General features: G+C 43.1%; 1 protein-coding gene across 1 annotated transcript; it reads left to right on the top strand.

Annotated features, from left to right (window-relative positions):
• The first annotated feature begins 368 nt into the window (after positions 1 to 368).
• Positions 369 to 27,465, top strand: snx33 (sorting nexin 33). The gene is made up of 2 exons (XM_079567394.1): positions 369 to 1,829; positions 26,927 to 27,465. The coding sequence occupies exons 1-2, from the start codon at positions 371 to 373 to the stop codon at positions 27,178 to 27,180; spliced, it is 1,713 nt and encodes a 570-aa protein (XP_079423520.1). The 5' UTR covers positions 369 to 370; the 3' UTR covers positions 27,181 to 27,465.
• Positions 27,466 to 27,906: the final 441 nt, after the last annotated feature.

The following is a 27,906-nucleotide window of genomic DNA, read 5'->3' as shown; positions in this document are numbered from 1 at the left end:
TCTTTCATGGATTATTCCGAGGCTGTTTTTGATTCGGCAGCTTTGTTTGCCAACCTGTTGTTTCCGTCACGTCTTAGGGAGGCGGTTGTTACGATGCGTAAAGTTGCACTAACCCAGTAGTTAATGACAAGAGGATGCCCGGGTCATGTTACATGTATGACGCTTCCAACACATGCTTTGTGGGTTTGAATATTAATGTTCCATAAGTTATTGTTTTGTTTTGAGCACCTGACCCGAGCAGCTGCCATGTAACTCGATAGGGAGCTTTAATCTCACAGTGAGCGCGTGTCAGAGGTGTTTCCAGCACATCATGCACTGAAAGAGTAAATCTGGGCACAATAGATGCGAGACTTTAGGACCGAGTGTCAAGATGTCCGTGAAAGCTAAAGCCATTTACACCTTTCAGAGCGAAAACAAAGAAGAAATCAGCATCCAGGAGAACGAGGAGGTGGTGATTTTCGATGAGAACTCGGTGGACGGATGGTTCCAGGGGGAGAACAGCAGAGGGCAGAGGGGGCTCTTCCCCGCGTCCTATGTGGAGATTCTACGGACTCGCTCCAACTCCAACGTGACGGACAACTCCATCAGCCCGGCCGGATCTCTGGGGAACGACTCCTCCTCGCCCTATTTCCACACGCAGAACTCCAGCAGCGCGCACCTGCAGCAGAGCTACAGCTACGACGACGACGATTACGACGACTGGGACGACTGGGACGATCGGTCGACTGTGGTGGAGGAAATCGATCATAGCAATCATCCGAGGGGCCCGGGAGCCAATGGGCATGCGCACCAGAGCCCTGTCTCCAACTCCAGCAACCCCAATGTGCACTATCGCTCCAAGCCCCCCATGGAGCGCCAGGACAGCATCTCCAGTGCCAGGAAAGGCAGCATGGTGGGGAGGAACTTGAACAGGTTTTCCAGTTTTGTCCGATCCGGGGTGGAGGCCTTTGTTTTGGGGGACGTCCCCATGATGGCCAAGATAGCAGAGTCCTATACCATTGAAATGGGCCCCCTCGGCCCACGCTGGAAAGACAACCCCAATCCCTTTTCATGCTCCATAGAGGACCCGACGAAACAGACCAAGTTTAAGGGCATTAAAACATACATATCGTACCGGGTCACCCCCACCCACACGGGAGGTCCCGTTTACAGACGGTACAAACACTTTGACTGGCTTTACAACCGGCTTTTGAGCAAATTCACTGTGATTTCTGTCCCGCACTTGCCCGAGAAGCAGGCGACGGGACGGTTCGAGGAGGACTTTATCGAGAAGCGCAAAAGACGGCTTGTCCTGTGGATGAACCACATGACGAGTCACCCTGTACTGGCCCAATACGAGGGCTTCGAGCACTTTCTGATGTGTGCGGATGACAAGCAGTGGAAGTTGGGCAAAAGGCGAGCTGAGAAGGACGAGATGGTCGGCGCCCACTTCATGCTGACCCTCCAAATCCCCAACGAGCATCAGGACTTGCAGGACGTGGAGGAGAGAGTGGACACTTTCAAAGCCTTTGCCAAAAAAATGGACGACAGCGTTTTGCAGCTCACGCACGTGGCCTCGGAGCTGGTTCGGAAGCACCTGGGTGGATTTAGGAAGGAGTTTCAGAGACTGGGCAATGCCTTCCAGTCCGTAAGTCACTCGTTTTCGTTGGACCCTCCCCACGGCTCGGACGCCCTCAACAACGCCATCTCGCACACGGGACGCACCTACGAGAACATCGGGGAGATGTTCGCGGAGCAGCCAAAGTATGACCTCTTCCAAATGCTGGACAAGCTGTCGCTGTACCAGGGCCTGCTCGCCAACTTCCCGGACATCATCCACCTGCAGAAAGGTACTGTTTCAGAGACATAAACACAGCTATGACTTTCTGATGACATCACAACATAAACTTTTTATTTCATTCATCAGATTAAATTACATTGTACAAAACCTCCAACCACCAACACAACTCTCTTGTCAAAACCTTCAACACAAAGCCTGGTTTGGGCACAACTCCCAACATTATTGTCTTTTCTTCAGAGCGCTGGGCACACGTTGACTCTTTGAACACATCTGTGGGCAGGTTTGGACAACAAAGGGGTCAGCGGATTAGTTTTGTTATAGTTGTGTTTTGTTTTGTTTCCTATGATGATAGAAAGAGCACAAGTTTAAAGGCAGCAATATGTAACTTTTAATGTGGATATAAGTGTGTATTTTACCTCTTAGTGACTTCATGGTTGGAATGGAAAGTAAAAGCATCAAACTAACCATTCAGTCGCTGGGTCACAAAAAGGTCAAATACGCACAAACATCAATTTGTTTTCCGTAAACAAAGTTACATGATGCACCTTTTAAAGGAGCTAGATGCAAGTTGGTCATTTTTATACTCACTGCTGCCACCTCAGGTCTTACGCGTAACTGCAGTTGCTATATTAAGCTTGTGCATGACGGCACTTCGGACCTGAATGGGCTGCAGTATCTGCACAGTTTCCCCACGTCACGTCTTCTCTTTTTTTGTGCAGGTTAGTTCAAAACTTTGCGCTAGTTTTAATTTTTTATTTTGTTAGCCACGTTAGCCACGTTAGCCACGTTAGCCACGTTAGCCACGTTAGCCGCGTTAGCCACGTTAGCCGCGTTAGCCACGTTAGCCACGTTAGCCACGTTAGCCACGTTAGCCACGTTAGCCTCAAGGCAGAAACATCCACCGTTATGAACACAGAGTTTCCTCCAGTGAAGTCGTTACGTCTCACGTAATATTTTCTAACCTGCTCCGTCACATCTGCACTTTTACTCTCTGTCCTTTACCAGATCTTGAGCTATCGCTTCATTTCTATGGGACCTGCTCATATTTAATGGGATAGTGGACACGAAGGACAGTGTTGGTTTCACTGTCCAGGCGGAATCACGCGGGGTCACTGTGTATGAAGCCCATTAACACCTTTCTGAGTGACAGTGCAGGGTTGTAGAGGCAGTTGTGGAGAACAGGTCTGAGCTCATTCTACACATTAGGACATGGAGGAACATGTAGGGTGGAGGTAAATACTTAATCTCAACATTTTTAAATCTGTATAGTCCCTTTAAGTTGTTAGTTGTGTCCCAACTCAATCCTAACTTTTCTCACGCATTCATGAATCTCCATTCTTCACTGAGATGAGTTATTACACTACAAGTGTAAAAGAATGTTGTGTACAGGACCTTTAAAAGGTTATGGCCTTTAGTGAAAAGTGGAAGAGGAAGTCATGTGCTACCTGCTATAAATATTACCTCATAATAGGTTAAGATCACCTACAGTGCATGTTTTTATGGGGAGAGTTAGTCCAGAGTACAAGGAGGAAACCCATGGAGGAAATGCACAAACCCCACGCCGGGGCCCCTCCCACTCCCACGTCAGGTTCAATGTTTGACGTTTTAGCCATCATTAGTGTGAGGTCTTATCCAGCTGTCTGCGCTTATATCTTACAATTTGCTACACAGGTACTTCCACTTCTGAAGACATGATGACCTTTAGATAATAAATGTGTACAAAGAGTTGTGTCTTTTCATGGTTTCCCACTGTGGAACCACACGCCCCCAGCTTCACCAACAGGAAGACTGTGTGGCATTAAACAGCATCCAATAAGCAGTTTATCCAGCTCATAATAAAGTCAGTAAAGTCAGTTCAAATACAGTGTAAATACGGTGTTAATTCAATAGATTTTTAACCAGATTTCACATACCGACATGTTTAATGCATGGACGTGACATATAAGGTCACAGTGCCTCCAGCCTCTCGGTCTGGATCAGAAAAACGCTTTGTGCTGCTGTGAGTTTTAGCATTTGTCACAGAGAAATATTAGGTCAGTGTTCTGGCTCGGGGCGAGAGAGGTTGTGCTCCCCTGCTTTTGTCAACACACACAGACTCCTATTGTACTGGTCGGGGGGAACTATGGAGGCAGGGAATGGGTTTAATATTAAACAAATAAAGATGGAAGTATTGTCATCTGAACATATGAACTCAACTGTTTTCACTACTTTTTTGGGTAAGTCTGTGTTTCTTCTCACAGTAAACGGACGTAACACCCCTATTGTACATGCTCGTACTGGTACATGTTTGTCAAACCGAATATGCTGTAACTTAACGAATGAATCTACATTAGAGTGTCCGGTTTACTCTCTTCATACTGTATCAGTCTTGCCCCTGTGACTAACTGGTCCAGGATGTGCCCCACCCAAGGCCCATAGTCGCTGGATTCTCTTCATTATTAGCAGCCGGAGATGATCTTTGTGTTTGTGCTACTGATTAAGCTGGCTCTTGTTGAAATGTTGGACAATATTGATGCGATTTGAATGTATGTAAATGTACTTAACATTTTTTATGGCGATTCAACGCTTACCTCCATCTATTTGCATCTAAAGTGTGGTTCATGTTCACCCAAGTGCCACCTCATAAAACATTAGACCTTCCAAGAACCATCAGGGTGAGGTCGAGGTCAAATCAGGACTGGACAGCTTATATTCGTGTGGAAGAAGGTTTTAGAACAAAAGTATTACTAAAGCAGAAAACTAAATTCTGCTGCCAACTCTAGCTGATACTAAGATGGCACTATAATCATATGAACTCTTCACCTACACTCATTAGTAATATTTGCTCTGATCAAGCATGTTAAACCTGCTCCTGTCTCTGTCTCTGTCTCTCTCTCTGTCTCTGTCTCTGTGTGTTTCAACAACGACAGCTTTGAGAGTTTGTGACTCTGTGGAAATGAACCTGACGCTCCCTCTGGAGTGAAGTGGAAGAGCCTGTTCCAGTATCAGCAGCTGCGACGACAGAGGCACAATCTCACAGTAGCACCGACCGAGAGAGAGAGAGACAGAGAGAGAGAGAGACAGAGAGAGAGAGAGACAGAGAGAGAGAGAGAGAGAGAGAGAGAGACAGAGAGAGAGAGAGAGAGAGAGAGAGACAGAGACAGAGACCGACCGAGAGAGAGAGAGAGAGACAGAGAGAGAGAGAGAGAGAGAGAGAGACAGAGAGAGAGACCGACCGAGAGAGAGAGAGAGAGAGACAGAGAGAGAGAGAGAGAGAGACAGAGAGAGAGACCGACCGAGAGAGAGAGAGAGAGAGGAACTTACAGGCAGAGAGAGAGACAGAGAGAGAGAGAGACCGAGAGAGAGAGAGACCGAGAGAGAGAGAGAGAGAGAGAGAGAGAGAGAAAGAGAGAGAGACAGGGACTTACAAGCAGAGAGAGAGAGACAGAGAGAGAGAGAGAGACAGGGAGAGAGAGAGAGAGAGAGAGACAGGGACTTACCACAGGAAGCATTTGTTGAATGAATAGATTGAAGAATAGAAGGGTCATTTTCCTCCTAAATGAGCGATAACACGGCCACAGCAGTGGTTTAGATACAGACGCATCACACAAGGGCCGTGAGAAATCCTCTCATGAGAATCACAACTGATGAAACTTTTTTTAGCCGTTTTCTGGCGGACCATAAACACATTTATCACATACCATTAAAGTCAAGCCAAAATCGGGTCAATATGGTCACGTTTTTCCACCGCAAATTGACTCTGTGCATAACTTCAAATCATTACAACGTCCCCCAAGAAGTGACTTCCTGCTTCGATCCAGCACGCCAAAATAAAAGCACACAGCTCGTCTCATTGATTAGTTCAGCAACATTACAAGGATATAATGAAATCCACACATTTGAAGTCTTTGTCTGTTAATAGTTAGTTAGTAAAGAAAGTGAAACTAATGAACTAATGAATAAGCTGTGTGCTTTTATTTTGGTGCTGGATCGAAACAGGAAGTCACTTCTTGGGGGACGTTGTTATGACTTTAAGTTATGCACAGAGTCAATTGTTCAGTAGGAGCGAAATCCACACTCGTCAGTGAACATAGCATCGAGCTAACATTTGCTTTGCTAGCTTCCGGGTTAGCATTGTTACTTTGTTAAGTATTTATGGACTGTTGAACCACTTTACTTCTCGCCATGTATATCTTATTTAATTTAGGAGAAAAATATATTCATAGTTCAGCATTTGTTAAAGTAATGGTGGAGAAATGGGAAGTATTTTCTTAACTTTCCCCCTCTGTTTCCCCCCCCTGGCTGCTTTGAACATGACCATATATGGACAATCACAAACATACCGCCCATTTTGTGGATTAGTTTGAGCATGTTGTTTTCATCTTTAACCCAGAAGGTGACCAGGTCTGTCTCACTGCAGCCGCCCTGGTTGTGTTCACCCAGGCTGATTTCCAGACTCCCACAGCGGAGCGCTCGTTCTCTGGAGGTCTTTTGGGTCAAACTCTTATCTCCGGTCACTGTTGTTCGCGGTGTGAGCGCTGGTCTTCTGGCATCTGCACCGAGTCTTTGACAAACATTTAGTGTGGTCATATCAGCGGTGCTGGATGAAGAGAGTGGGCAGTGGGTAAACAGCACTATCTACTTCAAACAGCTGGGCCTCATTACAGCAGGCAGAGGTCAGAGGAACAACAGGGAACCAGGACTCCACCCCAATGTGGAAATGAGAGCAGAACGTCAGTCCACCCACAGAGCATTGTATCAGTGAGATTAAAGGGGTTGTTATGGTTAATGTTATTATGGGGTCACAGGGAATAAGGGAGTGACTAAATTAAGAGTCACATTAGTGTCTGGTTAAACGACAGTTACAGGTCGGCCAGTGGTCGATCCAATACAGGCGATTATTTAGTTGCAGATGCAGGTAGTACTCTGTTACATTTACTCCAGTACATGTACTACAGTAACTTTTTGAAGTACTTCTTAATGTAGCTTTATCAACACTTTTTACCTCTACTTGAGTAATATTATAGTCGTACTAATTCCTACTAGAGGAATGAAACTAGTTACTCCTTACACTTTGAGTAAATCTTTATATGGCGCCATCTGGTGTTCATGGCCAGACTGCAGGTCAAACTCGAGCTGACATTGGCTTTAATCAGTGATATTGATGTAAAATGTGACATTTCCAGCATCCCACTGTGTAAATATATTGTTACAGAACCTCACAGCCAGACTGTCAATGCAGAGTCACAACAGAAAGCTCGTGAAAATACCTATGTGATCAGCCAAACGTATCTATTAATCTGTTGAAATCCCCGCTCACAGGAAGTGCTTAGACTGAGCGGAAATGCTTGGACCACAAAAGTGGGCGGGGCTGAATAAGGTGAATATAAATCTAATACAATTCTGTTTTGTTTTGCTTCATTCTTAATAATTTCTTTTTTTTACGGCATTTTCTCCGGAAACATTACAATTTTCAGTTTCTTTTCTTTTTTTTTACTTGAGTGATTATTTGGGCCACTTTTTCCTTCTAGTTGAGTAAGATTATTTTAAAGTAACGTTACTCTAGTTGAGTGAATCATTTGGCCACTCCCCCCCCTCTGGTTTCACTTATGCAGAAACATTTCCTCTCAAACGTGCATCTGTTGCCAGGTTGTAACGTTACGTCATCTCAATACTTGTGCATCATAATCAGTCCCTGAGATCCTCATTTCTAATCCTAATCCATCCTCTAACAGAACCTCCACATCTACGGGCTTTCTGATTCCAGTCCCGCCTTCTGACCCTTGATTGGCTCACACTCTGTGCCACATACCGACTTTAAGATCGTCATATTATTTCAGTGTAGGTTCCCATCACAGCGGCCCTGGCCCGGAGATACCGCCGGTGTCAGGAGCTTTGTTTTCAGATCCTCCACCTCCTGTGCGTCCTCCCCCCGGTGCAGTTTGCTCCCCTTGATGTGAGCGTGTTCCCTTCAATCCAGTGCAGCTGTAGCAACACTCCGGACACTCAGAGGTTTGATCTGGCCTTTCCGGCGCGCACTCCTCCCTCCGAGCGCCGCAGTCCACCTCACACCAGGCGGCTTTATGTGTTCATCACAGTTTTATCAGGATTATAATCTGGGTTAGGCTTAATCAAGGGTGAGTTGTGGTTTGAATGCTTTGTCGAGGTCCTCTTTGGCAAGACTTGTGTTTAATTAGCATTTCAATAAGTCTTCTTGAACTGATTTAGTTCAACATCGGAGTGGATAAAATGTGCCTAATTTAAATCCTTTCCAGTAGAGCTGTTTATCACAACGAAAACATTATCGCGATATTAAGGTGTTGCAATACCCGTATCGGAAGAAGCCACAATATGTCGCAACATCACATTTGTAAAAGTTTCCTCATTTAGTTACATTTTTGTCTTGTTTTGACATAATGTGGGCCTCAAGTGGAATTAACCAGGACTTAGCCGGTCTTCATCAGTTTTTAACAAGTCAAAATCAAGCTATAATCCATGGACTAGAGATGAGAGATGGTACTTTATTGATCTCACAGATGGAGAAATTGCATAACACTGACCAAAGTCTAAAATCAGCCATCCAGGAACAAGTTTGTTTAGTAAGACCAGTTCCACGCAGGAGAATCCCTCATATCATAGTTTTTGTTAATGCCCACCACAGATTGAAACCTCTTGTGTATTCTTGTTTTATAGGAGCAGGTTTTGAGTGTGATCCCAGTGAGCATATGAGCTGCAGGAATGTGGGCCGGCTGAATGCATGTGGTCCTCATCACATACGAGGCGTTTTAAGAGAGGAAAGATCAGGGTAATCTCACAAATATGTATTGGCGTGTGCATCCAGAATCGCTGACCTGATTTCTGCGCTGCTTTGATCTTTTCTCCTTCAAGGATTCAATGTGTCATAGTGAAGATAACTCTTGTTTTGTTGTAGCTACATGTGCCTTAGGGTTAGCCTTTAACGTATGTGGTTTGTTAATGGTACATTTCTAAGATCCTGGATGACAGACTTTGTGTTTCCCTCATGAGAAACTGCTGGTTATGAAGATTTGGTGCCGGCGTTTAAACTGTGTTGTTGTGAGACCTGCTTCATAGAGACTTATTGTTGTTTGTACCTGGCAACCCCAGACTCTAATCTGGGACAACGCACGCTCGAGCTGCAACACAAAGGAGTGAAACCGCCCCGCCCCACACTGCGGGTCCAGGAGCCGAGCCGTGTCTGGAAATATGACGCTCACTGGATCAAGTTCACATTGTTTTCTCCAGGATCTGCCTCGCTGGACGTTTTAGATCTCAATATTGAACACCCTCCTCCCAATGCCTGCTAGAAAACCGTAATGCTATTATTAGTTATCAAAAATAAAGCATTTTGGTGAACCTATGCTCTGCAAACAACACTTGAATGTGCTGCTCAGTGTACCCTGCCCAAGGCCCATAGTTGCCGCCACAGCCTCCTGCAGCCAAACTCAGGGATTATTTGGCAATGCTTAATAGGAAGAGCTTAAAAGTGTCTTTCACATTTCTCACTGTCCATAAACCTCATTGGACCCGTTCCTGGCTGTGCTGAGTACTTACATGTGTTCATTACAGTTCATTGATTTGTTAACAGGCTGTTGGCTAGAAATGCTGGCTTGAATTTTGTTTTTACCAAACTGCCAGTAGAGGGCGCACAAGAATCGAAGACTCATTAAATGCCTTTTCCATGTACATTATTGTAGGTTCTAGAACATGCAATATTAAAGCAGAACTAAGTCACTCGCGCCCCTAGAGGCCATAAGCGCCACTGCAGGTGTCGTAGCATGTTCTCCGTGAGAGTAAATACTACAGAATGACACAATGGAGAAGATTGTTTTCACTCAAACTTGGCTGTAAATACTGCTAAAGGTTTGCTAGCCTGCAGTTAGCTTTGCCTGCTAGCCTGTTAGCTTCTTCTTCGTGATTCCATTAGTGTGTGTTGCGCCTCCGACCCGGTGCAGGGAAAGTTGCAGTTGTGGTTTTCTGGCAGAGACAACAGGGTGAGCTGAAAGACAAATCATTAACACTTGTATCACCTCCAGAGGGACGACGGACAGGATTTATTAAGGTAAACAAGTTCAAGCTAAACTGCGCTAATGCAGGTTTATGAGCCACAATCATGTATAAAATGTAGGACTGTAACAATTCATCAAAAATGTGTTTAAAATCTATTCAAACTGCTTGAAATGTGGATCGATGTATGAAAAATCGTTACAGTCTGATACAAGGACAGATGCAGACGTAAGAAAAGACACAGTCAAAATGATCAGTTCATTTTTATATCATGTAGTTATTCTTGTACTGTAAAGCTCTGAGACAACAGCTATGAAATGAGTCGTATTCATTTTGTGAAATAACTTAAAATAGAAAATCGAATCGAGTGCATCGTTACATCCCTATTAATATGTTGATTTAAGGCGAGACACTGCAGGTGAACAGGGAAAACATGTATATTTACAGATATCAATTTGAAACTGTTGCTGTCGATCACTGGCATAAATGTGAGAAAAGATACATGGCAAGTTTTCTGTCATTTTATCTTTTCATAAGAACAAGGTGTTTTATGCCTAAAATGCCCCAAATTTCCCATTTTTTTGGCGACGAAATCTGAATAATGGACAGAGCTACATTCAAACTTATGGTTTCATTTTATTGATAAATGAGCTGCCAGGACTTTCTCAGAGCGGATTTAGGATTTCTTTTTAGTGGAAAAAATTGTAAAAATTAAATTTTCGCCTCATTTTTTGACATTCAAAACTCAATAAATGGGGCTTAAGGGATTAAATAATAAAAAATCCCTCTGAAAAAATCTTCCAAATATTGTTCAGTCCAAGGCTGGAAAAGTCTTTAGGTCCGACTGACGTGGACATAGTGTCGCCACAATGACAGAAAAATGTGTTTGGAGAAAAAGGCCCTTGAAATTGTGTTCTCCCATATAAGTCTATGGGGGAACATTGAATCAGCGCAATATTTAAACATGTTATTGTGAAGATTAGGCATATGTTCTGTTTCCGAGTGAAAGCTTATATGTTCAGAGACCAATTTGGCCCAAAACCTGAAAACTGAAAGTTGAGTTTTGCCTGTAGTGTCTCCCCTTAACAAACAAAACTAGTATAACATGGTGTTGTAAAGACATGTGTGCCAAACCATTCTAAAACCTGCATTTGAACCTAACCGTGACTCATTTTTGTCATAAATGTATTCATAAAAGTGCAGTGTTATCTTTCCCCCCGGCCGCCCCGGAGCAGAGCCTTATACTGAGATACAGAGCCTGCTCTTTCGGGACACCTCCAGCCCGCCCGCCCGCCCCACTCCGCTCTGGACAGGCGCACATGGAGACCACATCAGGACGGAGGGGAGGCGCAGGAAATGTTTTCACCAAATGTCACTCAGTGTAACGGTGTTGCCATAGCAAACAGGCCACATTTTGAACAAACGTGATTCAAAACGCTGGTTTGGGAACAGTCTGACGAGCAGTGGAATGAAAATCACTCTGTCCTTTTGTACATCGCAAAAGCAGACATTCTTTTTCATGTTGTTGTGGTGGTTGCATAATGAAGAGTCTCCTAAAATAAGAAACATTTCCCTAAGCGAAAGTGCAATGTTGCAATAGAATAAAGGGAGGGGAGAAATGGCCTGACTTCCTATCTCTACTACACTGTTTTGATTATGTGTTTGGACAAAACAATAGCGTTGCTCCTCTGTTTTCTCCACATGGCTTTTTACACGCTCTTTACGCCTTCAATAAAAATTCCATGCATTGCTTTAGTCACGAAAAACCTGCTTGCAATTAACCCATATCGTGTATACGGCGCGATATTTCCAGGCCAGTACTGCCGTCTATAGCGACTGTCTCTCGCCCGTAAATCTTTGCAAATGCCAGCTCAAAGCCCCCTCACTCACTGTCGGGGCTTTGGAGTGACCGAGGCGGCCTTTTAAACCATCACTATGTAGACAGTGGACGTTTACTGCTGCATGTGTTGGTTCTTGCTTGGGCTTTACAGCTCCCCAAAGCCATTGTACGTCTGATAACTATTACATGCAAACAAATCCAGTTTAATTACAAGGCTGGGAGGTACAGTAAGTGGTGATGATATATATGAGTAAACCAATTGAGTTTATTGTGTAAGCAGCAGTCAGCGAATATCTCGTGGCTGACTGCGACGGCAAAGCTGAATCTTTCTCTTGGAATCAAACCAGCCGCTGCAGAATCTCTCTTTTTTGGCTGAACATGAGCCGCGCGTGTCCGGTTTTAGATTTACTTCCCGTCGCCTGGATGTGTAAATGTGCTGAGATCGGTGCCGCAGTCTGTTAGTTTTGGCTTGTTTTCGCAGTGATTAGACAGTATCAAGTCTCTTCAGTGAATCAGGAGTGAAGATTTGAGCCCGGCGTATGTGGGCGTCTGCCAAGTGGAGCGGCTGCCATGGAAACGCCAAGCCTGTGCCGTACCCCTTACTTACTTACTCCTCAATAGGTTTTAATTATTAGCTCATTCAGAGGTTTACTCTCAGGCGAGGTGGTCTGGGCCTCTCATTCAAACAGTGGGATTAGCAGTAATTATAAACAAGGACGTTAAGACATGATGTAGATACAGACGGTGTCTCGTCATAGGGGGCGTGGCTTCGCCGAGGGGGAAAATCGAATCTTTAGAGAAACTCAATTTTCCATTTATTGCCATTTTCTGGTGGAATATGAACTTATTTATCACATAAATAAAGTGTAAATCAGGCCCATATGGATATTTTCTCACAGCAGATTGTTCAGCAGAAGTGAACAAACGGCAGTCGTAGCTAACACTAGCTAGCAGTTAGCATTAGCCCGATGCTAACATGTAGCATCAAGTTAGCATTATATGTATTTATGGGCTGTTGAACCACTGTGCTCCTCTCCATGTCTTTGTATCTTTATTTAGTAGAAACTATATTCATATTTCAGCATTTGTTAAAGTAGTTTTTGAATAATTAGAGAAAGATTTATCTCCAAATTGTTTTCCCCCTTAACTGTTTTCAAACATGACCATATATGGGCGATTCCAGAGAGGCCGAGGTGGCACTTGGTGTAAAAAGTTTGAGAACATGTGCATTGTTTTCATGAACTGTGGCATAAGAGGAGAGGCAGATCATTAATGTTAGAGGTGAAGCTAAACGTTTTCAGCTTTTCTTTGTTAATGCTGTGCCAGTACGAAGCTTAAAGAGACTAGATGCAAGTTGGTCATGTTATACTCACTACTGCCACCCAGGGGCGGACTGGGACTGAACAACAGACCTGGACTCTGACCAGCCGGGCCCCCGAAGAGCAACAGTGTAATGCCTGATTTGAAAGCTAAGACCTACAAAAGTGATTGAAACTTTTTGTCACGTCGCCGCATTTTCGTCACATTTTTCGCCACTTTTTTGTGTTTTGTTTTGTGTGTGTATTTGTTGTGTATTCGTCACTGTCTTGTGTTTTTGTTATGTTATTATGGCTATTTTGTTGGTTTTTCATTGCTTTTCTTCATTGCTTTGTCATGTTTTTGTCATGTTTTTTTTTCTTCACTTTTTGTGGTTTTTTGTTGCTTTGTAGTTGGTTTTTCATAGCGTTTTATCGTTGCTTTTTTGTCACGTTTCTTGTTGCTTTTCCGGCACATTTTTGTTCCGTTTTCATCCTCGTCGCTATTTTGATGCTTTTCTTTTAAGCTTTTAGATTGAGGTAAAGCTTGGTTAAGGCGGGGGATAAGAGGAGAACATTGAGACTGGCCCTAGAGCCGGTGGCCCTTCTGTGCTCTTCCAGAATGGACATAAGGCCAGTCCGCCCCTGCTGCCCCCTCAGGTCATACGTGTAACTGCAGCTTCTATATTAAGCTCGTGCATGACGGCACTTCAGACCCGAATTAACACCTTTTTGAGTGACAGTGCAGGATTTTAGAGGCAGATGTGATGAACAGGTCTGGGTCTTCTACACATTAGGACATGGCTGGAACATGTAGGGGGAGGAAAATACTAAGTTTTAACATGTTTAGACTCTGTATAGTCCCTTTAAAGTTAATGACTGACTACCACAATGGGTTCCTTTGATCTTAGGAAAATAACACTTTTCTAAATCCTCTTAAATGTATAACTCACCTTACTGAAGCTTTGATTCTGCACCTTCTGTTTAGCCGGCTCTCATCGCAGCTTCGAAACTCTTGTGACCGTGCATTGTTTATTGAAGTTGTTGGACAAAAACTGGCCCAGAAGGACTACATCTGTTCAATAATAAAAACATGCCGAGTCATAAATCATTTGACATAATCCCAAACAGAGAAGCGCCTGTGGGGATTCAAACAACGCGGATACAAACCTGTTATTGAGCCATTTGTGTAAACTCCAGTCATTTCTTAATAATAAACAGTTTTTGTGTGAAGAAGAATCACCGAAAACGAGAACAGGCGTTATAAAAGCTGAGCAGAGGGAGCTGATCGGACACAAGGTGGAGCAAAACTATGACCAGATGTTTGCTTATGGAATTCTCCTGGTCAGCACAGGGTAGAGATGATGTTAAGCTTGCACTCAAGGATATTGTTTTGTTCTTTCCAACTAACCAATTTCATCTTCACACAGACATTGATTAGTCTCTTTATAGGTCAATTTCAGTCTTAGTCAACCCAATTTTCTGCAAAACAATTAGATTTTTTTTTGGCTGATGTTTTGGTGCCAGTTCTGGTAAACGGAGTGGCACAATTTGCAACCGTTTAGTGAAAACAGGGGAATTTCCTCACCACATTTAGACCAGCCAAGCAATTTCAGTGAGGAGCCACAAACCGACGCGCTGGACCTGCCAGCTGCTGGACTGGTTCCTCTGCTCGTGTCAATCGAAGGTTAAAACGTGCGGGGGGAAAAAGCACTCACTCAATGGATCTTGGAATTCTGTGTGGTTTTCCTCCAATTGAGACCCGAAGATGCCTTTTTGTAAGTAAAAAACTGGGAATACATTGAAGGACATTTCAGCAAAGTAACATTTTCATGGTTCATCTTGAATCCACCCCTAGGACTTAATATGTCATTAACATTGGTCCGACCCCAAAAAAGCAGAAACCGAACACTAGCATTTAGCTCAGAGACCACTCTTTACTATATGCATATTGCACTTTGTTTATAAACTGCCTTTTTATATTGTATTGACTGTCTTTTGTTATGTAATCTTCATATGTAAATTGCCCCTTGTTTTGTAATTTTAACTCACTTACGTAATTTTAATTGTGTAGGACGACAGATGGAAATTAGCATCGTGCTAAATCTGATGCAGCCATTTTTTTAAATGTAACTGCACATTGTCCTGACTTAAATAAACTAAACTAAACGCTAATTCTTGAAGTAAAATCGAAAAAGTGTCAGTACATTCACAAATGATTTCTAACCAGGCTTTGACAACAGCTGAAAACATCGGAATCTGCCATAATTTGCGATGTGTAATGGCTAAAGGCTAACGGCTGTAGGAAAAATACATTGAACAAACTCTGAAAAGCCGGCTTGCTAAATGTCCGCATACCTTTGGAGCTAATGCCGCTTCTTCTTTTTATTTCTATGAGAAAGAAACACCCTTTACTTCGGTCCATAACAACCCATTAAACAACCGGGCTAACTTAGCAACAACTAGCCGACTTCAGCGAGTGTTATTGTGCGTTTGGCCTGGGGTCCCAACTACTAATTCTGTTGTTTTTCTGTACTTGTCAGTGCCTAATTTCTTCCTGTTTTACATGTGTTTTTCTTGTTATGGACATTCCTTGTCTCTGAAGTAATGAAGAACCCAGTCATTGTGTAACGTTAGCTCCATAGGGAGACGTGAGCCTCGTTGCGCATGGGCACAGTCGCATTCTTCACAGGGCACAAACTCGTGCCTTTTATCTGACTGTAAACACGCTGCCTGTTCGCTTACTCAGCAGTGGGGTTTCCGTGTTTGTGTCTTTTGCTGGAGGCTTTTAAGGACTGTTTTAAACATGTCTGCCAAGTCCTGCTGACCTCGATGTGCATTCTTGAAGCTCACTTTTCCCTTGGACTTGCAGCGGTGGAACAGATAATGGTACTCGACTGGTACGGCTGTGTGTGTAGTATGTGTGTAGTATGTGTGTAGTATGTGTGTAGTATGTGTGTAGTATGTGTGTAGTATGTGTGTAGTATGTGATATGATGAACCAGAAGAAAGGCTGCTGTCAAGCTGATCCACAGAAGTGTAACAGGTGATGTCAGTCACACATACTGGGGTCAGTGGTGAGAGCGTTTGTCCACTGGTCCAAAGATGAATTATATGAATTGAAGCCTACTTTTGTGTTGTACTTCCCACTGGGAAAAAGTGAGCTATGGAATCACTCTCACTCTGGCAGACCATAAATGTACTTATCACACACACTGATAAATCAAGTCAAAGTCGGGTCATTGTGAGTGTTTGTAGGGATGCCCAGATCTGCTTTTTTAAGCTATTTTGACACTTCATGCCGGCCGATACTGATCCGATAGTGATTTTTGTATTATTATATTTTTATACAATGCATTAATGCTTTATTTTCTATATTATATCCATTTATTATACGGCTCTTCACAACGTAAGCAGAAGCTCCGTTGATTTGAATGGGATTTCCCAACGTTCTCCCGGTCATTATTTTCTGATAAAGGACCTCTGAGAAAAATAATGACGCTGCCAATGGCAACAGAGTCGGTGCTTTCATATCACTCCACACGTACGTAGTAGTGACACTATCTGTCCCGTCACTGAGAGAGAAGTCGGGGAATCGCTCGTGAAGTTAGCGTGAGTCTGACTTTCAACTTACCCAGAGATTCACCACCATTCCTCCAACTGCGCCTTCAGCTAAGTAGCTAGGCTAGCTGCTAGCCTTGCTGCTTCTAGCCTAGCCAAACGTTGCCGAGCAACGCGCAAACTTTTAGGAACTATTTGTCGCTGAAGTCATTAAATAAACCTTTCGACTTCGTAAAAGTGTACGAAGTTAATGTTGTGTGTGTTCAGTTGGCAAATGGCCGTATAATAAGCGGGATAATGTATAGAACGCTGGTCATTATCGGGAAAATAAGGGGAGGGGTCTTGTTTCGCCCTGAAGGTTCTATACATTATCCCTTACACATTGTAGCCCTATTGGATATTACAATCGTTTTACCAGTTCGTGTCTATTACAGGCCTTTTTATAAACGTGCTTTTGATTTATAGCTTTGAATTTTAAATTAAAAGGCAATGTTGGGTATTTTAAAGGCTAAAGTGGGCATTCAAACAAAAACAGTATTAAAATTGCAGGATTTTCAGCCCCTTCACAAAACAACAGCAGCAGATATTATAGTTTGGACTCTTTATGCTTCTAAAAGTCTCTTTGTGTTCAGGACCTGTTAAAGACCTGAGCACGAGGACCCCGTGGGTAATTATTATGTCGTTAAAGTGCGCTCTGTCATCTCTGCTTTTGGACTGGATTCTGTCGGAGTTTCTGAGTCCTCTGTAAAAGCTAAATGACAGCACTGCAAAATTTAGCAGGTGCTGATCGCACTCAGTGAGTTTTCAAGACGCAGATGTAAGCAGCAGATTAGCGATAGCAGCCTAGCTTAGCGATAGCATTGCGGTTTTCACGGCCACCTTTTGGGGGATCGGACCCGGTTCAGTTTTTAAATCTAACGCGATACTCTGAAAATGCTTCCATCGGCTATCAATACTGAATATCGGTAAAAAAAAAAGAAGAAAAACAGGAACAGAACAGGACTTTATCACGTAAAGTAGTTTTTTAAAAGGATTTTTTCCGGCTTCATTGGACAGGACAGCTCAGGGTGAAAGCTGTGTGTTTAAAGTAAAATGAAAGCTAAAATCCATAATGCTTTACATCCCCTATTCAACTGACCAGCTTTGATCATCTGCCTTCATGTGTGTTTGTCTTCCAAGTATGTCGCATATTAAACCGTGCCGCAGCTCTTCTGTCATGAAACGCAGCGATCTGAGAGCCAGAGGTCTTTGTTGTGGGATGACAGTTGCTCTTTCCGCTGGTAAACAAGTACAAAGATGTCTGAGATGTGAGTTGCAACATGGCAGTGTTCGTTACGAGTCCCTGTTGTTGCACCAGTGGGAGATATTTATACAGATGCCTCGCTGTGCGCCGGGCTTTCATGTCGAGTACATTTGAGAAAACGTTTTATCTCCAAATCAATATCTGTACTCGGCATCTTCTTTTCTGACACTCCAGGTCCTCTTTCACTACTTCCATCACCGTGTTCCTCTGGTGTCCTTGACTTTGTCCCTCCATCCTTTCTGGTCAGTCTCGGGATAACAACTCATAATTCAGTGATACAAATTATACATTGTATTACTAATTTGTATTTCCATTGTGGTTCTGCATTTCCCCCACAGCTCATCCGCTCTATTGCCCTTCGTTCCTCCCTTTTCTCCGGTTTATCTGACAGAGTTCAGGGCTGTGCTTGACACTGACGTCAGCTCCAGTGTTTGTGGTGACAAGGCCCATTTGTCCGGAGTGAAAAATGCCGCTGTTTATTGCTTTTGTAAGGTAACGGAGGCCACACGTCTCATTCTTTCGCAACTCCAACTCCTTCAATGGCCAGTTTGCTTGTTTTTCGTGACCGATCCAGTGCATTTCTTCTTCCCCCGTCTTGTAATGGAAATAGAAATGTTCGAGTCGTCAGATATTTTCTTTTCCCGAACTCGGGCGCATTATGTTGTCATCCGATCGCTGGCCGTTTCTCCCCCTCGTCTCTCAGAGTGTCTTTAGGGAGGTTGGTGGGGCAACACGTTCAGTGGTTTGGGAGCAGCGGTGAGGTCATACAGTGCATACCAGGGCTTTGACAGATTGGCTCGGTTTCTGTCCACGCCCCACTGACAAAATAAGATTATTGTGAGGCAACAAGAGGTGGGGGACTTTGTTACGGGCTGCAGTTTCTTTCTTTCTTTCTTTCTTTCTTTCTTTCTTTCTTTCTTTCTTTCTTTCTTTCTTTCTTTCTTTCTTTCTTTCTTTCTTTCTTTCTTTCTTTCTTTCTTTCTTTCTTTCTTTCTCTTTCTGTCTGTCTGTCTGTCTGTCTGTCTGTCTGTCTGTCTGTCTGTCTTTCTTTCTTTCTTTCTTTCTTTCTTTCTTTCTTTCTTTCTGTCTTCCTTCCTTCCTTCATTCCTTTCTTTCTTTCTGTCTGTCTGTCTGTCTGTCTGTCTGTCTGTCTGTCTGTCTGTCTGTCTTTCTTTCTTTCTTTCTTTCTTTCTTTCTTTCTTTCTGTCTTCCTTCCTTCCTTCCTTCATTCCTTTCTTTCTTTCTTTCTTTCTTTCTTTCTTTCTTTCTTTCTTTCGTCAGAGATAAACAACATAGACACAATGACAACAATGTAAAGTAAATAAAGAATTGTAACAAGGACAATGCAGCTCAACTTGAATCAAACGACCTTCGCAAACAGATTTTTGTAGAGCAGTTTTATAAAGTCTTGGGGGGTTCTGCAGCCACCCCAAAAGCCCCATGTCCTTGCGCCTTTAAAGCAGATCTGGGCCCGTTCAAGAGCAGCTGATTAGCAGACCTCCCTGATCTGACTGGGGAGAAACAGACATTAGCTCAGACTTTAAATACAAGCATCGAAATCTCTTAAAATCAATCCTGCCAATGGAGCCAGTGGAGTGAGGCTGGCACAGGGTGATACGCTCCCGCTTCCTTCCATATTGCAGCAAATTAAAGCAGCACAATTCTTGGTAATCAAAAACAAAGTCGTAATTTCAAGAGATAAACGACAAAGGCTTAGGTAATATAATGTGTCCTGAAAGTGACAAAATAAGGGTAAAGTATTTGGTTTATCATAAAATCTTCAAACTTTTTTGGGTAGACGTCTCCACACATGCTCAGAGCGGTGATGTCTCATATGGGAATTCTTCTAAACTAGTTTAAAATGTGCACTAAGAATCAAATGTGAATTGTAATCCAAACTAGCAAATAATATTGAAAATAACACACACAAAAAACGCAAGGTGTTTTATTGTGCCGCCTTATAAGAAAATCTGCCAGAGAATGTATTGCCTTCTACTTAATAATTGATGTTAATATGAAAGAGCGTAAGGAAGCTGATGAACCTTTATATGTTGCTGACTGTGCTATATAAGGTCAGTGTTTTTTCTGCGTCTCTCTCATGTCAGAGTTTTGCTGAGAGTTGCTGTTGTCTGCTCAGGTCAGATTTACACAAACTGGCTCCTGCTCAAGAGGATGCACTCCAGTTTATTGACTCCTCTCTGGGTTTAACAGGACGGACGCTTTAATGAGCCGTGACTGCAAAACATGCACCCAGATGACCAGGATGACTCACTTCTAAGATCAGAAACATGGTAATAGTCTCTTGTCTGACCCACATTGAATGCTGCACTGTTAACATGGGGTCATTGTTGCTTTAAACGTTAGCTGTAGTTATTAATCACTCTGGTAGATATTGGCTGAGGGACTTTACCGTCTGCAGTTAGAGCAGCACGGGGGCACATCCATGAGTTTCCCATATGTAATGAGCTGATCTGTGATGTGACCTGTACAGGAACAGCAGGCTCTGGAACAGGGCTAATGTGAGGTAAAGGCAGACTTCAGTGACCTTTGACCCTTGTGACTGTGTGGGAAATGCCTTAGTTCAGTCTCTGAGAGGACAGCATTCTTTCCCTCTGTGCTTTTCCCCCATTCAGTGCAGTGTCTGTCAGACTCTTCACCGCAAGTGCCGTCCCAGAAGTTAGTAATGGTGGAGGTCAAAATACTTGATTACATTACTTGAGTAAGTATTAGTAAGTTAATCAGTCAAATTATTACTTAAGTGAAAGCACTGAAGTATCTGAAGTATTCAAAGTAGAAAGTACAAATCTGTTTTAATAAGTGTTAGGACAAATAACTGCACTGCCCCCTTGTGGGGAGAGTTGTTTGCCTTTTGAGTTTGTGTTGTTTTGTCCACTTAGTGCTTCCATAGTTCAGTCATGCTCCTGGCAGCTGCACAGAAAGTCAGACTCTCAGCAACACAGAGACACTTCCTGGTTTGAATGGGAGACTGCGAGTGCTCTGCAAAGCTGGGTTTCACACACTAGTAAAGGCAGATTAATAACTTTGTAACTTCAAAATTGTGCCTGAATTCCTCCTCTGTACGGCAACACCATGGGGACAAACCTTCTTCCTTGTTGTTGACTCCGTGGCATTGACAGCGCCACCTACTGGAGTGTGAACAAAAACACATGGAGCCTTTATAGAAATGTAGTGGAGGAAAGGTAATACGTTTGGAACAAAAATACTCTGGAAGTAGATCCTCAAATACTCTACTCAAGTACAGTACTTAAAGCAGTACTAAGTAACTCATGCCCCTGGAGGCCATAAGCGCCACTGCAGGTGTTATTTTTACTCATTAATTGTCTTGCAGAGTAAATACTACGCTGACAGAAAAGACAAAGGAAGAGACGGATATTGTACATGTTACACAATGGAGATCATATTTTTCACTGAAACTTAGCTGTAAATACTGTTTAAGTGGAGCTAGCCCACAGTTAGCTTTGCCCGTTAGCCTGTTAGCTTCTTCTTCGTGATTCTATTAGTGTGTTATGCTATGTGTTGGTGACACCGACCTGTTGGCAGCGAAGTTGCAATTGTGGTTTTCTGGCCAGAGACACCAGGGGGAGATGAAAGACCCCCAATCATCCCATTAACACTTGTATTACCCCCAGAGGGACTACGAGAAGGACTTATTAAGGTTAACAAGTTACTTAGTACCGCTTTAAGTACTTCATTTACTTCATTACTGACCATGAATAAACCGATGCCTGAAGAAAGGTGAAACGTCTTCAAATAAAATAACCAAGTACAGTTGACTGCCTTTGTTACTACAGGACTAAACCAGTCTGAAACCAGGACTAGTCCCCATAGTAACTGTTTATCTGCTTCAGTTCCCGGTGGATATCTCTCTCTCTCTGGCTCAGCCCCATGAACCTGTCACACTTGAAAAAGCTCTAATCTCTGGTCGTCTCCGCTCATGAAAACACGCGGTAGTCCGTCTGGTCGGGCAAGATAAACAAATCTGGTGACTCTCCACACCGCCAGCCGAGCGGCGGTCACAGCCTCACGCAAGGGAAGGCTGATAGGGCTGGGAATGACAGGCTGTGGGTGCGGCCCAGGGCGGGAACGGCAGAGCTTAGCTTCCAGACAGCCTGGTGGATGAAGCTGTCCTTTAAGTCCGCTTTGAACCTGGCACGGATCGAGACTCTGCAGACTCCTGATGCAGGGCAAGCAGGTGTTAAGAGGCTGTGGATTGGTGGTCCAGAAAACATTTACACAGAAAAAAACAATTGCTCCCAACAATTTAAAGGAACAGGCCACCGTTTTTCCATACTGAGATATGTTAGATAGCATAGACAAGTTCTTTAGGACCTGTCTGATCTTCAGTCACGTAAACACAGCGCAGACGGCGTTAGCATTTAGCCTCTCCCTCTCTCCTCTATAGCTCCAAAACAGGTATATATAATAATACCAGGAGTAGTTTGAAATCCGCGCAGTAATCTTCACTTTACTGCGCGGATGCCAAACTACTCCTGGTATTATTACGCCTTACAACATAGTTCCCCTTTTATCCGCTTAGAAAATCCACATAGTTTAATTGTGTGTAATTATACTTTGTAGTGGAACACTTCACGTAACCATATTTAAATAGGGAAAACGTGGAAGAGCTTGGTAGCTTCTATCTTGACCTGTTTTGGAGCTATAGAGGAGAGAGGGAGAGGCTAAATGCTAACGCCGTCTGCGCTGTGTTTACGTGACTGAAGATCAGACAGGTCCTAAAGAACTCGTCACAGCTCAGGTAAGAACATATCTCAGTCTGGAAAATCGGTGGCCTATTCCTTTAACAGTTTGACTACATACTTTCACTGTTTCATAATGAATCAACAAGATTTCTCGACATTCCTTGGAATTATTTTTTGGAGTTGAAACAATAGTTGACGTTTTACAGTAATAATGAATGAATAATGATGAATGTTGCGATCTGCAGCAGCTGTTTCCTGTAAGAGGGGGTGGTTGTCTTGGAGGTCTTACTTTAAAGTTTACATTACATGAAACCAACTGAACATTTTTGAAAGTGTATTTTAGTCGTGGTCATTTCATTTGTCTGTGTAAAGAGCTCAGCTGATTGAGAGTTATTGCCGTTGCCCTTTTGTTTTTTTCTCTCGCGTTCACATATTTTTGGTGCCACTGTGAAATGTGGTGATGCAAAGTCTGTTCTCATGAGGAAAAGAGAGATGTAGGTCAGCTCCATACCCGCCGCACTGCCAGTCTCTGCTCTCTCCTCTAAGTGCTTAATGCTTTCCCAGACTCCTGCCAAGTCGCCAACACAAACCTAGAGACGTGAAACTGTGCTTGTTTAGACCAGTCTTGTTTAACCGACTTCTTTTCCCGTTATCAGCCCGTCGGTCTGTGAGTAATGTGGGAAATGTGTAGGTGGAGGGCGGCCTCAGAGGCTTTACGTGTTACTTCAAACTACTTTGCTCAATATGAAAGACATTATTACCCAACAGTATTTACGCCTTATACTGTAACCAATGGCACTCCATGTGTAGCTCCTCTGACAGCTGCTGATAACAGTACTGCGACAGTTACTGTATACCCCTAACTAGGGCTGGGGGACATGGCAAAACCAATCATCACTTTGAGATCCCTCAGATTAATCTACATTGTTTTATTTCAGTTTTTCTCTTTGGTTCTTAACGGTTCCAGTTAGTATTTAAACTCTAGTGCCATTTACCTAACAATTCATTTTTCCTACAAACCAGGTGCTCTTAGGGAGGCACGGCAGAGCAGCAGCTGTTCACAGCCAGAAGGTCCCGAGTTCGAGTCCCACCTGGACGGGGCCTTTCTGTGTGGAGTTTGCACGTTCTCCCTGTGTTTACGTAGGTTTCCTCCTCGTACTCCGGTTTCCCCTACCACTAAAAACATGTGCAATAGGTGAATCCTCCAGGTGATTCTGCCTGGCTCCACATCTGGATCTGGGTCTGTGGCTGGAGTTGCCTCAGCGGCATCGAAGGATGGGTCAAATGCAGAGGACAGGTTTTGTTGTACAGTTGTTGTATAATGACCAACAAAGCGCCTTAACCTCAGTGTGTCACCATTGGCTGTTGATCATTATTAAAGCTGTGGTACCTGACTTTGTGTTGTTGGAGAGTAAATGTATTCTTGTCACTTCAAAGTATATTAGTAGTAGTAGTTTATTCGGTCAGTTCATTCCTTTAAACGCAAATACATTTCCAATTCTTTGTGAACAACACGACCGAAAGGGTTTAGGCTGAAGTGAAAACTTATAACATCCAGTTTACAGACTTCACCAGAGAAAAACAAAACACAAACATTAATAATGAACAATATCAAGTGTCAAACAGAAGAGAAATAAGCATGTATCATAAATTTCAATATTCCAACAAATATGTTACATACATTTGTTTCAAGTTAATTTAGTTGAAACTAAATCATGTCATTATTATTATTTTTATTTATTTTTCTTACTTTATTCATCCTAAGCTTATATATTCTTGAATTTTAGTAGCTTTAAACAACTTTTTGAAGCTTTGACTGTTTGGGACTGTTTTAACTCATCTTCCACAGATTAACACCTCTTACAGAAACACATCCACTCTTTTTATTCTTTTTAGCTTTTGCTTTTTTGAAAATAGCAGTTCCTCGGAGGTTATCCTGACTTTTCCTGTGTTCAAAAAGCTCCTGGAGGAGGGAGAAGATTATGATCTCAGTCAATCAATGTTTACAATATATGACATATCATATATTGTAAACAAAGCAAAAAACAGACTATGTTGACCTATTTCTTAACCTAAATCAGACATGCCCAAAGTCTGGCCTGCGGGCCAGTCACGGCCCTGATGTCAAAATATGGCTCTACACATTCTGTACAGCCCACAAATGTTCTTACTATGTGTTCTAATGTCACCTGTGTACAGCGTCCATGTGATGCCTAAGATCATTGTGCACAAGTGTCCTCAAATCAGAAGAAGTGTTTGTATTAAAGTTTGGGGAAGAATAAAAGTTGTAGAGCCCTGTTTTAGTGTAATTGCTGATATCTGGAGAGAACATGTTACGGGTCATGGAAGAACTGCCACATCTCTGTCACAAACACACAAAATGGACTCACTGAGGATCTCTAAATGTAATCCATACAGTGATCGTCAGGATGTTGTATTTCAGAGTCTGGTAGTTTTCCATTGGGTTGCCAGGTTTTCTGAAGTGATGTGAGACCAGTCTGGCCCATTGCGGTCGCGTCTCGTTTGCATGAAGTGGACGTTTGGTATGCGCTCAAACAAAAAGGGATTGTGTGGTGCGACTTGTAAAGCCCTCGGCCCGACCGTGTAAAAGCAGAGATTTCTGTGGAAAGGTTACGTCACTACTGCTTCTTTATTTGAGTAAATGTTGGCGTGTTGCTTTTCAGTATTTATGACAAATTGCCCTCCGAGTCCAAGCCGTGCAATAAAAATGCAAAAGAGTTACAGCTTTTATCGCATTACGTTTAGTGAAGTTTATGTTTTTCCCTCAAAAACTTTGGCATTTACAACTTTGCAGCACAGTCTCCCCCACATCACTGAAGAGGAGTGTTTCCTGTTGTCAGCCTGTGACTGTCTTATTAACATCAACATTAACGGTTATGGTTTTACTGAACACTCTGAAACTTAAACCTCTCCACATGGCTTTGTTACTCTCAATGTTGACACACAGGACACACAGAACTTGTAACCACAGAAACCACTCAGGCGGACAACGATTTGCTTCTACATTCATCATTAAATGCGGGTAAATTTACAAATTCTCTTTCAGATAAAACTCAGTAATCAGCCAGTGTGTTCTGCGTTTTCTCAAAACATCCAAAAGAACATTCCACAAGTGGTAAATCAGATCACACTCAGTCCTTTCTGTGTTATTCATACGACCACACAAACACATTATCATGCAGCATAAATAGTAGCAATGTTGCCTGTTTATATTTTTAAATGTCTTCAAACACCTAAGTTCACCCAAGGCTGGTTTGACATGTTCTCTTGAAAAAGAATCGAGCTGCTTTTTCATGACTTCATAGTCTTGTTCCATGAGGTCACTGGTCTAGGACAAATACTTAACACATGATGTAACACAACCAATTTATGAAAAGCACATAACACACTGTATATGTACAGTAAAGAGCTCACATAGCCTCGGGGTTAAAGTTGCAGCTTGGCTCTGACAGTTAAGGCTAACGAGTACTTTGTTGTCCCTGTTGGGCAAGGTCAGTGAAACCGGCTCTCCATCAGAGAATCTCCGACTCTCGAGATGATTTTGGGGAATATTATTACACAAATCAAAGATCGAATGCCTCGTAAAGTAAAAATGTGAAAAATACTGTCCGTTCCTTGCCTTGCCCAGTTAGGCCATATATGATGGACAACGTTGGCATTTGTAGAAAATGACACTGCACTTTGGCGCATTGAGTTGCCTTGTGTGAAATGAGTGGTATAAATAAACTTGCCTTGGTCCTACAATTGGAGGGTCCGGCCCTTGGTCCTTTCACAATGAAGAAAACCTGCCCTACACCACACAAACTCTCCCACACCTGCCTCAGGGAAATGTGTCCTCTGCATTTGCCCCTTCCTTCGATGCGCTGGACGGCAGATAAGAGTGGGCGACCGCATCTCCAGATGTTGAGCCAGGCTAAAGGTCAGAATCAAGTGACTGGAAGATTAAACTATTGTGCATGTTTTTGGTTGATGGGAGAAATTGGAGCCCCCGGAGGAAACCCCGGTGGGGAGAGAAACATGGAAACTCCACACAGAAAGGTTCAAGAATTGAACCCCAGACCCTCCTGCAGTTAGTGGTCTCATGTTCAGGTTCAGGCAGCTTCTTTAGTGCCACAGGTTGATTTGTCTTGCACCGTGGGACAAGTTTGGCATCAGAACAAAGCACAACATAACAAAAACACTGACACACATTCTTAACCTCCTTTCACACTAAACTGTCTTTCATACTGTCATGTTAAGTCAAGTTATAAATGTAAAGTATGAATGCTGAGGTACCCAGAATCATGTTTTTAAGCCTCAGTAATGCAATAGATTTCCATCCCAGTGTTGCCTTTGCTCCGACCTTGATATTACTTGAAAGCCAGACCGTTTACTCACGCCATCTCTCTCTCTGTCCTCCCAGGGGCGTTTGCGAAGGTGAAGGAGTCCCAGCGGATGAGCGACGAGGGGAAAATGGACCAGAACGAGTCGGACGGCATCCGGAAGCGCTGCCGAACGGTGGGCTTCGCGCTGCAGGCCGAAATGAGCCACTTCCACCAGAGGCGAGAGGTGGACTTCAAGGAGATGATGCAGGCCTACCTCCAAGAGCAGATCGCCTTCTACCAGAGGGTCACGCAGCAACTGGAACGCACCCTCCGCATGTACGAGACCCTGTGACCAAACACGGGGGACGGAGGGACCAAAAACGGACAAACGCGGAACACCAAAACGCCAATCGTTTTTTTTAAAAGATGTCATAGGACTATGATGGTTGCGGGTTGAACTTGTTACTGAAAAGAGACACTGCTTCTTGGACTGGTTTTGAGGAGGATTTTGAAGACCTACTGTACCTTTTTAATTGTCGAAAGCAACATCACGAAATCAGAATAGAAGGGAATTTCTTTCAGTGGTTCAAAAACAGTGGGATAAGTGTTTATTTATTTTAATCGTGAGTGTAAAAGTTGTGCATTTGGCTACGACAAAAAGTGCGGCCGATACAAATCAGTTCGTATGAAAAAGGGAGCGGCTGATTGACAAAGTAATGCTAACGTTTGAGAAATGGTTGGAGTAAAGTATGTTTTGAAGCAGCTTTCGTTAAATGCAAAAGAAGAAAGACTAAAATTGGAAGCACAGGCCGCACGAGCAACTCCCTTTTGAAGAAAACCACTGAAATGAACTCCCTTGTATTTTGATCGAGTGATTGAATGATTGATGTAGCACAGCAGATTCAATTGCAATATCACGTCAAACCTGTCGACTTGCATAATTTAATGTATAATGTTCATGTCAAATAAGATATAGTTTTTAAATTTTTAGCGGTTCCATAAGTAATGACGCTTCAATAAAGCCATAAAACGGGTTGTAATTTTGGAAATGGCGTCCCCTCCTTACACATAATGCACT

The sequence above is a fragment of the Gobius niger genome (assembly GCF_951799975.1).
Source record: "Gobius niger genome assembly, chromosome: 12".
Lineage (NCBI taxonomy): Eukaryota > Metazoa > Chordata > Actinopteri > Gobiiformes > Gobiidae > Gobius > Gobius niger.
The sequence above is the reverse complement of the archived record's forward strand: the minus strand, read 5'-3'. Positions and strand labels throughout refer to the sequence as shown.